The following is a 16,747-nucleotide window of genomic DNA, read 5'->3' as shown; positions in this document are numbered from 1 at the left end:
AGATGGCAAGACAATGCAAGTTTCCAAGTAAGAATGTACAGTTGTATTCAAAATAATTCACAGAAAAGCTTACATTCCCCCTGTGTTAACTCGGTTTGGTCAGCTGAATCGTTGCTCTGAAGCTCTGGAACAAAATAATTGAGGAGTATTCTCCATTTAAGTTTTTTTATAAATGTATACATTGAATTAATTGCTGGATAACATCGTTTTAAATGAAGGGTATGAATACCTTCAGCTGCAACTGTATTTTGTCTCTTTTGCGCTAGTGCAACAGTCATAGCTGTGAACCAAACTGATTACCAACTGCTGATTCCAAATAATTATCAGCATTAGTCGCCAAGTTAAATGATTGATGGAAATACAATCGGTAGCCTATCTCCTTTAAAAGCCGAGTACTTTGAAATTACTGAGCTGTGAAAATGTATACCAAGGTTTAGACAATATACGAATTCCCCTGGAAGGTACTGAATTGTCGAGAAACAGCCACAGTGCAAACTGAAGCAACGGTCACATACACTCACCTAAAGTATTATTAGGAACACCTGTTCAATTTCTCATTAATGCAATTATCTAACCAACCAATCACATGGCAGTTGCTTCAATGCATTTAGGGGTGTGGTCCTGGTCAAGACAATCTCCTGAACTCCAAACTGAATGTCTGAATGGGAAAGAAAGGTGATTTAAGCAATTTTGAGCGTGGCATGGTTGTTGGTGCCAGACGGGCCGGTCTGAGTATTTCACAATCTGCTCAGTTACTGGGATTTTCACGCACAACCATTTCTAGGGTTTACAAAGAATGGTGTGAAAAGGGAAAAACATCCAGTATGCGGCAGTCCTGTGGGCGAAAATGCCTGGTTGATGCTAGAGGTCAGAGGAGAATGGGCCGACTGATTCAAGCTGATAGAAGAGCAACTTTGACTGAAATAACCACTCGTTACAACCGAGGTATGCAGCAAAGCATTTGTGAAGCCACAACACGTACAACCTTAAGGCGGATGGGCTACAACAGCAGAAGACCCCACCGGGTACCACTCATCTCCACTACAAATAGGAAAAAGAGGCTACAATTTGCACAAGCTCACCAAAATTGGACAGTTGAAGACTGGAAAAATGTTGCCTGGTCTGATGAGTCTCGATTTCTGTTGAGACATTCAGATGGTAGAGTCAGAATTTGGCGTAAACAGAATGAGAACATGGATCCATCATGCCTTGTTACCACTGTGCAGGCTGGTGGTGGTGGTGTAATGGTGTGGGGGATGTTTTCTTGGCACACTTTAGGCCCCTTAGTGCCAATTGGGCATCGTTTAAATGCCACGGCCTACCTGAGCATTGTTTCTGACCATGTCCATCCCTTTATGACCACCATGTACCCATCCTCTGATGGCTACTTCCAGCAGGATAATGCACCATGTCACAAAGGTCGAATCATTTCAAATTGGTTTCTTGAACATGACAATGAGTTCACTGTACTAAACTGGCCCCCACAGTCACCAGATCTCAACCCAATAGAGCATCTTTGGGATGTGGTGGAACGGGAGCTTCGTGCCCTGGATGTGCATCCCACAAATCTCCATCAACTGCAAGATGCTATCCTATCAATATGGGCCAACATTTCTAAAGAATGCTTTCAGCACCTTGTTGAATCAATGCCACGTAGAATTAAGGCAGTTCTGAAGGCAAAAGGGGGTCAAACACAGTATTAGTATGGTGTTCCTAATAATCCTTTAGGTGAGTGTATACTGTTACTTCAATCTAGGTAAATCGATCTGTGATGACTGAAACAATTTTGCTGTGCCCTATGGCAGGTGGTGTATTACAGATAACAACACACAGCAGAGAAGGACTGAAACCGTGGACTGCCTGTGACATTGAGTCTGTTTGAACAGGTGGCATGTCCAGTTCACCTTTTTACTGTAAATTTCAGACAAGGGCCTTGAATAATCAGTTGATTTAAAAGCCTGTTCTATTTGGAGAATGAGGTTCAAACAGAGCATGCATGGTACAATGGAGACTGTTATGGGTTAAAGTCCTCAAAGAAGGTATTGAAGTAAGATTAGTGGTTTGTTGGAAGACTTTTTTTTGTTTGCCTTTTATAAGCTGTCACAAATAATTATAGCAATTTTATGACTTGCGTTCCCCCCGTTACTCATAGAAAGACCGATTTTTGGTAATGAGTAGGACCATGCATCTACAATGGCATATCAAGTTGATCAGTTCACAGCCACCTTGTGGTAAGAAGTGGTGCACTGAATTGCTTTTGAACCCAACATTATTGCCTTTGCTGTTTTTTTTTTTTTTTTCAATGCATGTTTCAAGATGCATGTCTCCCTTCCAGATTGACATTCCATAGCACAGCTGGTAGAGAAGCTTTAAATCAATTTTTACAAAATGTTTCCAGGATGTATAAAAATTCTGTACTTCACAGTCAGCTCCAAGTATTATTGTAGATTGTTGCTTATTGCTTACTCAATGCTTATTTTGCTCAATATATATATAAAAAAAATAGTCAGTAAAATAGATCTTAAACTAAAAATATATTGGGACATTGAAACATCAGTTTTTTTTGTTTTGTTTTTATGTATTTGCATTCTCTTATGTGAATAGAATATGCAATTGATTGTATTCTCCATTCTAGAACTGGAAAGAGAACTTCCTAAGAAACCGAAAAAGACCTGTATTGTGAAAATGGTTGGGACAAGAAACCTGTGGAAAAACATAGTAGTTCTTTGTGTGAATTCGTAAGTATAGATGTGATATTATTATTGTTATGTAAATCAATCAATCAATATTTTTATTTGTATAGTGTCCTTCGCAGGGTAGCCACAAAGCGCTTTACAGACTGGTAAACACAGCAAATGTACAGCAAAATAAAATGCATAAATACCATAAAGTAAAATAAAAATAGACCTTAAATAATTTGGTTACTACTTTCATAAGCTCTGTTTTGTATAATAAATTAATTTTAATTTTAATTAATTTGAATGTTAATTTTCTGTTGAGGTTAGAAAATCTAGGGTAGCTTAAAATAGTTAAAATTCCCTTTTTATCCCAGACTTTTTGCATTCTCACTAAATGTATCACTTTCCATTATCCCTAAATAGATTATATTTCCACCAGAACAGTGTTTGTGAAGGGAGGTTAAAGATAGAGGCAAACGTATCTATTAAGATCTTTCAGTTTGCCAGTCTGTATATTCTTGCGGTATTATTTTGTATTTAAATATTATAAGATGGTGTAAGTAAGCCCCAGAGAAATTTTCAAATCAGTAGTGTGCCCACTCACTCTGAACAGAGTAGGCTGTCTATGCAGTACATACCATAGTGTGAACTCTCATCTGTATTAATCACACATCCTCCAAAGTGTTTGACCTCAGTGCAGCAGCAGACCCAGTGAGGAATATCCTTAGTGTCTAACTGCCTTATCCTTGTTTTCTCCGGCAGCCTCGCAGGCTACGGGATTCACCACTGCTTCGCGAGGAGCATGATGGACCCAGAAGCACAGGAGACGACCATGTTCCACAACTTCTACGCTGACTACTACACCATGGCGGGCATCGCAGTGGCCTCTTGCCTGGCCCTCTGCCCCACGGTGGGCTTCCTGGGCCGCCGAGGAGGCCTGCTGATGTTCATGATCATCACCGCCCTGGCGTCGCTGCTGCAGCTCGGCCTTCTCAACCGTGAGTCTCGGTCTCCGGGGCCACGGCTCGGGCGCCCCTGTCGGGGCACTTTCAGAGTTTGGATGAGATGCTTTAGTGTGTTTCTTCCAATTGCATGATTTGAAAGAAAGCCGAAACTGCAGTGTCCTTCTTGGTATATATCGACCACACCACCTGAGGTTATGTATTGATTCAGCGTATAAAACAAACATCAGAAAACATCTCAACAATCACACATGGAAATCTGCATGTTTTATATAAACAAGCTTGCAGTATTACCACCCATTTTCTATATGGATTGTTGAGGGCCTCGCTAAAATTAAAGATCTCACAATGCTTTGATAGATTTGATTGTGACATTTTAACGGATAATTGTAATGAAACTGGAACTAATGGTATGTTCGTTGTATCTTCGCACCATAGCATTGTAGGATGAGCTGTGTGGCCCTCGTATAGAAAGGAACGTTTTGTTCTACCTTGTGTGGCTGTTTAATCAAGGCATTAGTATCTGTATCGTACTGCTGGGTAAATATTAATGTTTTTTTCTTGTTTGCTTATTTTCTGTTTTCTTGGGTGGACACAGTGATTGGAAAATACAGCCTTCGTCATGATACAGGTAAAGCATGAACAATCTATCATCTGCAATGTGTGCCCGATCAAGATATCTGCAAACCCATCCCAGCCTTCAGTTCGGCACTAGTGGAAGATGCCTGAAAACAATTATTTCTGCAAAGTAAAATATGGCAAAAGATTTCTAGGGGGTTTAGCTGTTTCTTGCTGTGAACTATTTTTTTCTTTTGCACAGTATAGCATTCTTTTACATACAGCAAATAAATTCAGGTAGAATTAATAGAACTGACAAAGATCTGCTGTGAAGAATCTGGCTGGCTGGTGCATTCCACAGCACAAGATAAAAAAATAAAATAAAACACTCAGGAATGTAACAATGTCATACGCTCACTGTATAGAATAATGTCGCCTTAATAAGTGCATTTCATGAAAGGATACTTGAGTCTCAGCTGAAACGCATTCATACAAATTGTTCATAAGGAAACTGTTGTATTAAACGAAGTAGCCTTTCTTTGCTGTAAAGTTCAGGTGGAAAAGTTGAGCTTGCAGCCGCAGGATTTCTCGCCCTGATTGAGTGTGTCCCATGTGTCAAAAAATCATGTAGATAAAAGTCATGTGTATGGGAACAGTAGTTTATAGAAAGGATGCCATTTGAATCATAGCTCAGCACCCCTAAAGAAGTAATCTAATTATAATCATAATGAAAAAAGAAGAAAAGTTGTGTAACAGTGCAGAATTTCAAAACAAGGATGCACTCAAACTAGCTCAATTTCCTAGTACCAGGCAACTCAAACATTCAAGGTTTAAAAAATGTCTGTCTGCTTTTTATTGCTTGCTATTACAGAGCCACATTCTGACTAATGATAGATGTGGTGATATGGGGGGCAATTAGACGCACTGCATTATTATGAGGTGCCAAGAAACAAGAACTCGGAAGCATTTGCAAACAAAATCCCATACATATATCAAGCCTTACCCTTCCCAAAAATGTGTTCAAACAACTGTAATTGTGTGAACATTTACCCCAGTTGCTCCTCTTGTCTAGACGTCAGACCAGCTGTTAGGGAAACTAAGCAGAAGTTGATTCCCTTCACTTCTACCAGAACTGTCAAATAATTGATCCGAATTTTCATCATTCCCCATAGTCGCCAGCAAGTGTTCGGGTGTTTGCTTTAGGGAAAGGCTGCACCGAGAGCTATTATGTGCTGCTCATTAACCCAAACAAAATCGTATGCACAGTGTTTAAATGATGAACAATGCATTTAAACTCATCCTCCCAGGCAACTGGTATCAATCAATAATGTGATTGTTTCGGTGTGAAAATCCGGATCTCATTAGCCTCGTTGGTGCTGTGCGCTAAGCTGTTGCATTGTTCGGCTCAGGCCTTAATGCCAGCTTTGCAGCATGTCCCCTGGTCAGAGTTACTGAGTGTAAATCCTTATCACAAGGAGGAGCATTGTTTTTTTCCCTTTTGTCTCCTTAAAGATGCGTGTATGAATCATCTCCACTGTTCTGCCGATCCTACAAATAAGGGCAAATCTAGCACAACAGACATTTATGTTCTGCTTTAAAGCAAAAACGAGAGATTTTAAAAAGAATTGTAAGTTTGATAGTGTTGGAAAACTCAATTTTATCTTCTATCTTTAAACTTGCAAACAGTGTTTAGAATTATTATTTCAATTCTTTTCTCAAATCAATTAAAAGAGAATTCCAAAAGAAGCTCACCTTGCCAGATACAATGGTCTATTAAAAGCACAAGCCCATACTTGTGAGATTAACATTAAAGGTCACAGAAGCAGCATATATTGTCCATCTGACATAGAATTAATAATTTTTTACATAATGGTGTTGGCTTTAGTTTGTATCCGTTTTACAACAAATCTAATCGTCCAGCAGTTCAGGTAGAAGACTGATCATTTCTGTCCTCTCTCTGTTTCCGGTCTAGAACTGAGGGAGACGCTGAACAAAAACTTCTCCATCGCTTTCTCCATCATTGGCATGTTTTCCTCTCATGCCGTCAGCAACCTGAGCATCTTCTTCTGCACCGAAATCACGCCGACTGTTATAAGGTGAGCATTTTCACGCACGGTTATGTCTAGTCCCTGTCGTGGTCCGTGATGGGTTACCTGTGTACATATGGATGGTTGCAGAGTTAATGTGCTGGGTGTTGTCAGCCTTCTGAATGGAAATGTCTGAGTGAAGACAAACGTGAGATGGTGCCATTTAAGACACGATAACAAACCATGCAGTTTCCAAAAGATGGTAAATTGATAGTGGAAATTATCTTCATTTATTCTGGAATGGTTATCATAGTTTGTCCACATAATTGTGGGGAGGTAACAAATAGGAAACCAGTTTATGTAGTTATATAATTCTTGTGCACTAAAATGAAATGTAAAATCTAATCCAAGTAAGTTAACGCAAATGGTGAAACTGATATGGGCATTTTGTATTACCAATTAGTTTTTCGTACATTTGTTTAGTGATTTAAACAAAGGGTTATACCACAGATTAAGAAACATCTAAATTCGATATCGGGTAGAAAAAAAACGACAAATTGAGTAGCCTTATAGCAAAACATTGATTTGAGTTTATTTCATGTTTACATCTGTGGGTTTCCCAAAAAACTAGATGGCAAAAGATGTATTATTGATAAGGATTCTAATGCAGGCATCTTACACTGGAGATTCCCAAGTACCAGAGCACTTCTCTTTTTACTGTGTCAGCCAGATTGTAAAGAAACCGTCAAGGAATTCCTACAGCAATATCTTTTGTGGATTTTTTTTTATTATTTTTTTTTGTGCTCAATCTGAGGTTAATCCTTTTGGTGCAGCTCTGCAGAGGCACTGCAGTAAGACAAGAACGGAGATAGTATTTACTAGAGTGTACACTAATGTGCCACAACAGCGCTGCGGTTCACTGTGTTATGTGCCTAGTGCATCGCTGCTATTGGCTTTGACTCTTAATGTCCAACTGCATTTCCCTAAGGCTGCTTATATGTATATATTATACCTTGTTTAAGCTGACTCTTATCTGATGCTTTCTTTTGACTGTGTGAATGAATATGATTTCATGTTCTTATAAACTGATCTTGCTGTGAACTTGTGGAATCAGATTTCAAATTGATGTCTAATAAATTTACAATTCTATGTCTCCTACACTTTGTAATATTGGCAATACATATCTTAAGGCATTATTAATACATAGCCTAGGATATTGTCATGCAACCCTCTTATGCTATTTCAAATTTCAAGACTGTCTGCTACCTGATGAATAAGATGGAGTGCTGGACACTACTACCAACCTCTGCCAATAAATTATAAATATGAAGTGTCCCAAGACTTTTGACCAATGCTGTACTATGATAGAATAAACTAAAATGACTGGTACTTGTTTTCTTCAATGAAGTCTGCATTTATTCAGTAAAACACTGATGCATATAGTTCAATTTCATTTTAAGTAATGCATTAAGATTATCCTGAACAAGCAGTAATGGGATTGCACCAGCCCTGGGTCTCTTTATTGAAATGTGGTGCTAGAAGTGCATTGCAGTCAGCACAGCTCCCCCATGTGGTGAATACAACCAAAGAATAAATTGCTTGTTTGCATGCATGAAAAAATTATCAGTTTGGTATTAGTTTTTTTTTCATCTGTGCAACAAAATTCTTTGATCTGTTTCATCCTTTAATGTTTTGTGTCCAATTAAATGAAATTTTTCTAGACCGCGCAGAATACGTCTAATGATGTAGCTAGATTACAAGTCAGCGGTTTCTGGTCAAACTGAAATGACAGTTTCTCTCAAATCGCCTGCTATTGCTTTTTTAGCTGTTGCTTTTAACATTGTATGCAGTCTTTTTGCTTACGTATTGTTGTTGGTATTTGTTAAGTTATCTAATCAAGTAAAATTAGCCCTGAAAGGAAGTTTAGCAGAGCATTGCGTAGTAATCATTTGAACCAGCTGCATCTGAGCAATACTCTCTGACATCTGTAAAAAGTACAAATGTTAACAGGATTAGTTAACATTCCTCCGTCAAGATGTCAGTTTATCAAAGACGCTGTTGGCGATAGGTGTGGTCAAGCGTTCACTGGCTTTAAAGGTCTAATGCTACCTTCCTGTTCTCAGGGGCGGTGGGCTGGGCCTTGTGCTCGCCAGCGCCGGCTTTGGCATGCTGACTGCTCCCATAATGGAGCTGCACAACCAGAAAGGCTACTTCCTGCACCACGTCATCTTCGCCTGCTGCACCCTCATCTGCATCATCTGCATCCTGCTGCTGCCGGAGAGCCGGGACCAGAACCTCCCAGAGACGATAGCGGACGGCGAGAACTACACCCGGAAGCCCCTGTTGCCTCCAAAGAAAGGAGGCGAGCAGCACCTCCTGCTGACCAAAACCGAGATGAGGGATTATTCCAAGGTCAGCGAGACGCCTGTTCAGCAGCCCCCCGCCGCTGACTCAGTCTTGGACAACAGCACAGCTAATGGGGTGAAGTCCTCATGATTGGCTCCAACACCCAGAGGTCAACAGGTTTCACTGAGAGGAGGAGTCAATTTACCGACTTTCAATACTGACGAGGAGACTGGCTTTGGTTGAGCAAACTCGAGCTGCTGCTTTAAGGAAGTCTGTTTTGAAGATGTAGGGTCTTCATTAAAAAAAAAAAAAAAAAAAAATCCTTTCCAAGGAACATGAAGGATTTCGAGAATTGGTGACAGACGTTATCTCGAAGGAACATTGTTTTTAATGATATAAACTGCTTTTTTATTTATTTTTTTTGCCTGTACTGAATGTCACTGCTTATTGTATTATCCGTGCTGAATATTGAATGTTGTTTTTGGAAATTGGTTAAATGCCTGTCACTCTGGACGAAGCCTGGGAGGACCTGTGGTAGGTCATGTGAATTAAGTAACATCTTGACAGACTTCCAGGTATTTCATTAAGAAGCCAGTATGTTTTAGCCACTGCGGTGAATTAGTATTTGCCTGGCTCACAGGTTTTCTCTACGTTTTACTCGAAAGACATTTTATAATTACTGACACAGCCTTACAATCCAGACATTTCAGTGAAAGCTTTTCCACTAATATTCAGCAGTGCCACAATTAACAGTCTCTGTTTCTCATGGACGTGAACCATCTTTGAATTCCAATGTTAAGGTAACCAAAAACAAAGCGCAAAAAGGAACCTTGTTTAAAACGTACCTCTTTATCCATAATTGTCTTCAGCTAAATAATCACGATGAATTGTCACATAGTACTTTTTTTTTTTGTTAATCATAGATGTAGAAAATTTCAAAGGGAAAATATTTTTTTTTACCTGAAAGCAGGAACTTGTTTTAGCTGTAAAAGCGCCTATTCTGCCATTCTACAGAAAACCAAGCTATACTCGCAATAGTCCTGATGGGATTTCTGAGGTTACTGTAATTAAATATTTTTTATTTGTTTTTAAATACCACCTTTGGATATCTTAATCCAAAGCTGTCACATTACTGCTGCAGATACAGAAGGTCTTGTTACATGAAGTGATGACCACAAAATGAACCTCAGTTTTCATTCTGTTCTCCAGCTTTAAGCTATCAGAGGTAATACTCTGGTGGCTGGTTTCACAGACCTCCATTAACACTAGTGTAGCAAGGTTCATCGTGTACATGAGATTGTTACAGGTGACGTAACCCCTCAGTAAAATCAGTGCAGTGTTAAGCCTCCCGCATTGGGAGACCCGGTCTTTGGTTGTAGCGGCCGCGGCTCGGAGGAGCGTCTGGGGGGCGCGGATCGAATCCCGAGTGGGGAGCTATAGGCTATGACTACTCTACCTAAAATAACATCACATTATAAATAACAGGTCAGCCATGGCTAGTGCTGATTTGGGTCTGTGAAACCAGCCCTTAAAGTACAATAACAATAATAATTAACTTATTTTTATTATTATTCCTGTGTGTTGTGGTGTCAGATAAGTGGGATGTGAAAAAAAAAAAAAATGTACAAGCTGTTGTCGGTTGAATTGCTACAGTTTTGAGAGACGAGACTTTTAGGCCAAATTTTTTAACATTCCCTGAGCTTTGCACTAAATTCACAAACACAATCAACTGTGGTTCGCTGACTCTAGTAAATGTAGTATTGTAGGTACCTGCGAATTAAATGTGTTGTGCTGTGTAACTATGAGCTTAATCGCTGTTTTATTTTCTGTTTCACTTGATGGACATGACCTTAAAACGGCATTCCTTTGGAACTCTATTACCGTGGATGTTTGACTCGAAGTGGCACTTTATTATTTGTGATTACTGTGTGAGGGATTTACCCATTAATACCTTCTGAATGATGGTTAAAATGAGCCCCAATGGGACTGTGGGAAATACAACTGATAAAACCAACACACACTCGGAACAATTGGATTATGCTAGAACTACAGCATTGATTTAATTTCATTCTTGTGTTTCTTTTTGATGTGTAATCATATCATGTTCTGTGGCTGTCCGATTCACTTCCACAGCCCAGTATAGTGCGCTCTTGGATATTTTAATGTAATGTAACTGGTTCAGTTGGGTCATTAGTTTTTAAACCACTGTTTACAGGAATGTACAAAAAAAAAAACTTCAGTGTACAGAAGTTACCTTTTTTTTTTGGTTTGTATTACTGTGTATTTGTTTTCCATCTTGGTAAAATCGATTCTTTTTTGGCCATTTAAGCCCCTTCCCTCCCACTGGGGTAGTGATTCTGTTAATATCTAAGGATTCTCAATGCAAATATAAGATTCCTTCTACTGTGGGTAACTAAAGAGGTAATTCTCTTCACATTGGTTGTTCAGCATTGTGTTTAGCACCCCGGTAATCTGAATAGAGAGTCTAAGCATATCTATTCAGAATATAAAGAAGTGTGGGCTTACAGTCACGATTTAATAAAGCACAATGTTTCTTGTGGCGAGTAGGCCATCTTTAACATTCTCGATTAGGGTAGTTTACACAGAAACATCCTTAACATCCACCAGTCGTCTTCGCATAAATAGACTTTTAAACTACTTTTTAAAAAGGTATGTTATCTGTATTCCTTTTTGTAATTCAAAAACGACATCCTCCTCTTATCTCTGCAGACTTGAATCACAAGGACACAGCAATAGTAAAGTATAGGAAGGAGGTTCTGGAGTGATTAAACTCGCCTCGGACCATTGCACTTTGCAGAACAATTTCGGAGCGTCTCAACTGTGTAACAATGTGAAGAAATTGGTGTCTTGTTTCCACTGTATGCCATCAATGCTGAAACTGGTGAAGGATTCCCAAGAATTAATACATGTAAAAAACTATTATTTTTAATACTTATGATACACTTGTACATAAGCCATACTTGTTATTAAAATAAACCAGTTTTATTTATTGATCGCTAACTCCATCTGTAATCTGTAGTTCTTTTAATAAGGCAGGAAGTGACTTGAACTGGCTTCTCTTCTAGAGAATGGGGTGGTGTGGAGGGTGTGAGGCATTACACCTGCAGCAGTAATAAAACTGCCAACTTGAAATCTATGTGAGTTTTCTACGTGTACATTTTTGTTGTTGTTTTGGTTCTTTCTTTGAAGGGTTTTGAATCATTTCACTATCTGTCTTTAGAGGTTCCCCTCTGCTTGTACAAGAGTCACGTGTAACACTATCTTTTATCGGCATCTGAACATTTAAACTACATGAAGTTAGAAGCACTTACAGATTCTATAACATTCACATAAAACGAACAATGAAAGTCCCAACCTCTGAATCGCTGCCTTTGTTGTATTATTAACTTAATAATACTGGATAATACTGGATTCAAACTGCCACAGCAGCAAAAACACTTGTGTAAATCAGATTATAGTTTCAGAATGTAAATAGCAATGAAGAGGCAGCAAAGAAGAGAAAAAGGCTAAATTCTAAGCAGAAAGGTAGGTAATATCAGATTGCCATGGAAATTGTATTGAAAAACGATGACCGTTTACGCATTTGTTTAATTTCTAGTTCTGTACATAGACATATGATGTTCTGCACAGACAAAAATGATTTCCTACAGCAAACAGTTGTTTGATTTGTGAATGAATGTTAGTACACTTTTACTATATCACATTACAAGCATGCAGGCCATAGTCTGGAAACAAAGTATGAGTCCGGTCAGCTTCACCTCTGCCAACACAGCACAGTTGACACATTCACTATTATGCCAATCCTACCAAGCCTGCAGGAATACATTGATTATCATGTGTCACTTTCAATAAATGTCTTTTCAGAACGAATCAGCTGCTACCAGTTCATCATGAAATGCCGGTAATGTGAAAGCTGCTGTGGCGATTTTGTTTTTTAGTTTTCATTGTACAAAGTCATTGAGTGGTCAAGAGCAGGGAGATGCAGTTTAGCAGGATTACTGTAAACACTGTATGAGCATTGTTAGGTAGGGATGTCAGTGACAGGGTGAGACGGGCACAATGGGGGCATCAATTCTGCTAGCTACCTTCTGACACTGCGATTGAAAGGGTGAGTGATGCAGGCCCATCAAACTTGCCAAAAATACTTAATGTGACCGGTCATTATCTGTCTACCCATACAGTATGGCAAAAGAAATGACCAGTTTTGCAGTTATGGTGTATTTTACTGTACTTTGTAACACTTTGAGAATGTTTCTTATGAAAACTAAGTCACCTTGGCTAAGGGCAATGTCTAATAAATAAATACATAATTATGGTAACTCAAGTGTAACATACAACTAAGATGTAACTATGCTGTAGCCTTCCTTTGAAACGAAGTGCACCACAGCTAAAAAAAACTTCAGATTCCCAGATTAATATCTAAGCAGAAGAAGGGTCTGTTTTACATATGTGTTCCATTCCTGGGAAATACAATTTGTAAAATATATAATTTTACAAACTATATTCCATATGGTGCATGGGAATGCCACAGGTGTTGTGAATTGAGAGGTGGTGTTAATTCCAGATATCTCATTGGATAACTTCTAGCTCATAGCAAGTGATGGATGTTAGAGTTTAATCAGTGTATTTATAGTTGGCAGCTATTTAGTGTGACCAATCAGTACTTCCAAGGCTTGTACACACAACAATTACAAACAATCATGTGCCTTTGCATACGGTTAATGGCTGTGTAGGCCATTCAAAAATAAACCTGTTGCTCTAAAACACTGGTAATAACCCTCTGGACACAATCTTAAAATACTTGACAGACTAAGTACACAAATATTTTCCCATTTCAAATACATTTGTTGTTTTTGTTCCTCATCTGTGATTTGTTTTTCATTCCTACTGCTGCATAGGAAAGTGAAAGTAAGATTTGCATCCTCAGAATATTTTTTCCATCTATTTTCCTCAAACACCACATTATATAATGATTCTCTGCACATCTCAAAAAACAGGTTATTATACATAAATGTATAACAATAGGTCTCTATTTAAAAAAATATATAGGCAATATATTTTAAACTGCCTTGCTGCCACCATGCTGGCATGGCAAAAATTAAATGACTGGTCAAAATGTTATTGTATTGCACATTTTTGTAATGTACAAATAGTGTAAAGGCTGAGCCTTAATTTTTTGTATGAACTTGAAAATGTGTTCTTTGAATAAGTGTTGTTCAATGTACATGTGCACTCAACCAGGAATAAAATCCTGGAGACATGCATTTGATATCTGCATGACATAACCTTCTGTATCATAACAATTTGTAAATCTGTTCAAATAGTAATAATCATGAAATAAAAAGTTGAACATAAATGTATGCATTATTAGTCTGGGTTATGAATGGGTTAATACATACCATGAAAGTATATATTTCACATATACAACCCGCAACAGTTTGAACATTTTAATAAATCTTAATTGTTCATAAATCTAAAGTACAGATAAGCAAAATGGTACCCTTCAGGAAAGTATATGACTTGGTTATTTTGTGAAATTCAAAGGATTCAGACTGCAAATTGTGTATTTTATTACAGTGATGTGTATGTTAATGAATCCAAAGGTTTTTCAAAATTGGAGGCTTTTCAGAATGGGGTTATTGCATTTTCTTCTCATTCTTTTATATTTCAATTACCAGTTTAATGATTATGTTCAATCAGCAAACTGCTAACAACTAAAATGGCTGTATGTGTTCTGTAACATTTTGGTAGATATTGTTGCCTAACTTTACACATATAAAATATAGACTTACTTACTTATCCATATGTAAGGGCTGGGGCATATTATTTTAAACAGGTTTCAATGCACAATAAAATAATGGTACATAGGAAACACAAAATAATGAGCTGTGAAATAAAGGAAAAACACTTTATATGCTTTTTTATTTTAATTTTAAAGGAAAAATACAAATGAGAATCTAGAATCTATGAGGAAAAAGTTCCATTTCTTTCTTTATTCGATTTTCCACGAGTAAAGTGAGGTTGGCTTCTGTAGTGGGCAGATTGTAGCTGACAAAGACCTGCTTTTTCGTCTTCTTGGCTAGAATATAGAAAATAAAATCACATGGAATTAGGACTGAACCAGGTGTTTGCCTGTGTTGTAAAAGCACACTTACATTTCAGAAATACAGGCCACGTGCAAAAGACAAGTCAAGGTTTGCAATCTAATGGGTTTGCAAAGTCATTGTGCTGTGGCCACAGTAGGTCTCCTGGTCCTACTTGGACAGATCTGCTGATTACCTTCTATAAGGGCTGTGTAAACAAAAAGATGAACTAATACAGGGGTGTGATAAAATGCAGAATTTAATATGCATCCACAAAATACAGTGAAGGAACAAATTATGTCATCCTTTTGATTAATGCAAATGCCAATTATTCGAGGCCTGCCTAGTTTCAATTTGTCTTTTGCTTTTTTTTTTTTTTTGTAGCTGTCCTACCCCTATCTGTTCTCTCCTTAACTTGCCTCATTTGAGCTTTTACATGTAATTTAATAAATCTAGAGAAAACTTGATCCTGGGGAAGAAGGAAAAAAATCAAACTTTTCTGTTTTCATTCCAGCTAAGATCAGTGTATGAATATGTCCATACAGATGTGTAAGGTAAAAGAAACGTACTCAATCTTTGTGCCAGAGAATTGGGGGTCGTGTCAGAAGCATCTCCAAGAACTAATGTCGACAAAGGCACAGAATCCTAGCAGGAAAAAATATATAATACAAGTTATTCGTTTCAAAAGCTAGATGATTGGGAAATATAAATACGAGAAGTTACTTTTTACAGGTTTGTAAATGAATGGACACACAGTACCAAGCAACACAGTGATGTTGCAATGATCTGTGACTCAAGTCAGTGTTTATACCATCTCTCAACCAAAATACATGGTGACAAAGTATCTGTGTTCATAAATGCAGCTCAAATCAGAAACATGTTCCCTGCCTTTTAAATTAACACAGCTACCACCTGCCCACCAAACCATAGTAGATCTTTTCCACATGAATTCCAAATCACTGCCCATTTCCAAGACAGATTTCAATTCAGAACAGTTGTATTATATGATATAATACACTGTTTCCCTTGATCAGTCGTGTATTACCATCATCAACTCACATATTTGCTGCACAGTGCCACAGCCAGATTGGACAGGTGAGCATTTGCTCCGATCCACAGGAAAAACCCGTCTTTCATTTTCATCACATGGAAATGGACATTCTGTTCCAAAATCTTCTCGGAAAAGTTGTGGATGGAGATGCCGTCTTCTTCTGCCTGGGGGTTGGGATCGTCACAGCCTACCTTGTCCATGTTTCGCTGACAGATGCGCTCACATGCACCGCAGACCTCAGCGCAGCGCCTCGGCGAGTCACTTCCTGTTTGCCCGGGACTCGCACAGGCAAAGCTAATCGATACCTGCGTGCGTCGTCAGTCTCCGCAGCCTGTCTTTCCCCCTGAATGTAACTGATCATCACACGTCACATTAAACAGTATATGTGTGTGTATGCATTTCCTAAACTGTGAACTTGTCTTTAATCAACTGCACTTCACATAAAGCGTTATAAAATACATGCTCTCAAATGGCAGCAGCTCTACCGCGCCATACTGCCCTCTTGTCGCTGGATGACTGAGAAGACATGTTGGACACGGGACTGTGCACAAAACCTGCAAAGCCTCAAAATATTGTATTTATGTGGTTCATTTAACCCCTGTAAAAGCATTTGTTTTCATTGTTTGTATTCTGGTGAAACACTAACAGGTTATTGAATTATTAGGATGATGATGATGATGATGATGAGCCTATTATTGGGTACCTAAACTATCTGCGACATGCAACTGCAGCACCATCACTCCTTGTACTAGGCAGCTGAGAGAAAACCCCTAGTGGATGCGTGTGGAAAGAGGGCAGGCGGTCACATAAGACAGCACGACTTTTGCAATGCAGTGTCTTGGCACCACGTTTTGCAGGCCAGTGCAATTCGTACTGCGGGTCAGCTTACACTATCGGCCCCACACAGACCCATCCTTAGTGACAGTTGTTTGAATGTAATTGAGGTTGTTTGTGTGTTGGAGATTGTGGCGGTCTGTTGTGCACAGCACCCGGATCGAGTCAGGTGTGGGGGATTATAATA

General features: G+C 38.6%; 2 protein-coding genes across 2 annotated transcripts in view; one reads left to right on the top strand and one right to left on the bottom strand.

Annotated features, from left to right (window-relative positions):
* slc22a23b (solute carrier family 22 member 23b) overlaps window positions 1-11,728 on the top strand; it is a 56,126-nt gene extending 44,398 nt beyond the window's left edge. The window contains exons 6-10 of the mRNA XM_066722913.1: window positions 2,636-2,738; window positions 3,441-3,676; window positions 4,239-4,271; window positions 6,171-6,294; window positions 8,349-11,728. Coding sequence (XP_066579010.1) covers window positions 2,636-2,738; window positions 3,441-3,676; window positions 4,239-4,271; window positions 6,171-6,294; window positions 8,349-8,721 — 869 coding nt within the window. The 3' untranslated portion in view covers window positions 8,722-11,728. The remainder of the gene's footprint in view (window positions 1-2,635; window positions 2,739-3,440; window positions 3,677-4,238; window positions 4,272-6,170; window positions 6,295-8,348) is intronic.
* Window positions 11,729-14,486: 2,758 nt separating this feature from the next.
* psmg4 (proteasome (prosome, macropain) assembly chaperone 4) lies at window positions 14,487-16,006 on the bottom strand. Its single transcript, XM_066722900.1, has 3 exons — window positions 15,735-16,006; window positions 15,245-15,320; window positions 14,487-14,671 (listed from the first exon to the last, which is right to left on the bottom strand). The coding sequence occupies exons 1-3, from the start codon at window positions 15,924-15,926 to the stop codon at window positions 14,550-14,552; spliced, it is 390 nt and encodes a 129-aa protein (XP_066578997.1). The 5' UTR covers window positions 15,927-16,006; the 3' UTR covers window positions 14,487-14,549.
* Window positions 16,007-16,747: the final 741 nt, after the last annotated feature.

This window comes from Amia ocellicauda, chromosome 2 (assembly GCF_036373705.1).
Source record: "Amia ocellicauda isolate fAmiCal2 chromosome 2, fAmiCal2.hap1, whole genome shotgun sequence".
NCBI classification, from domain to species: domain Eukaryota; kingdom Metazoa; phylum Chordata; class Actinopteri; order Amiiformes; family Amiidae; genus Amia; species Amia ocellicauda.
Note: the sequence above shows the minus strand (reverse complement) of the source record. Positions and strands in the feature narration are given on the sequence as shown.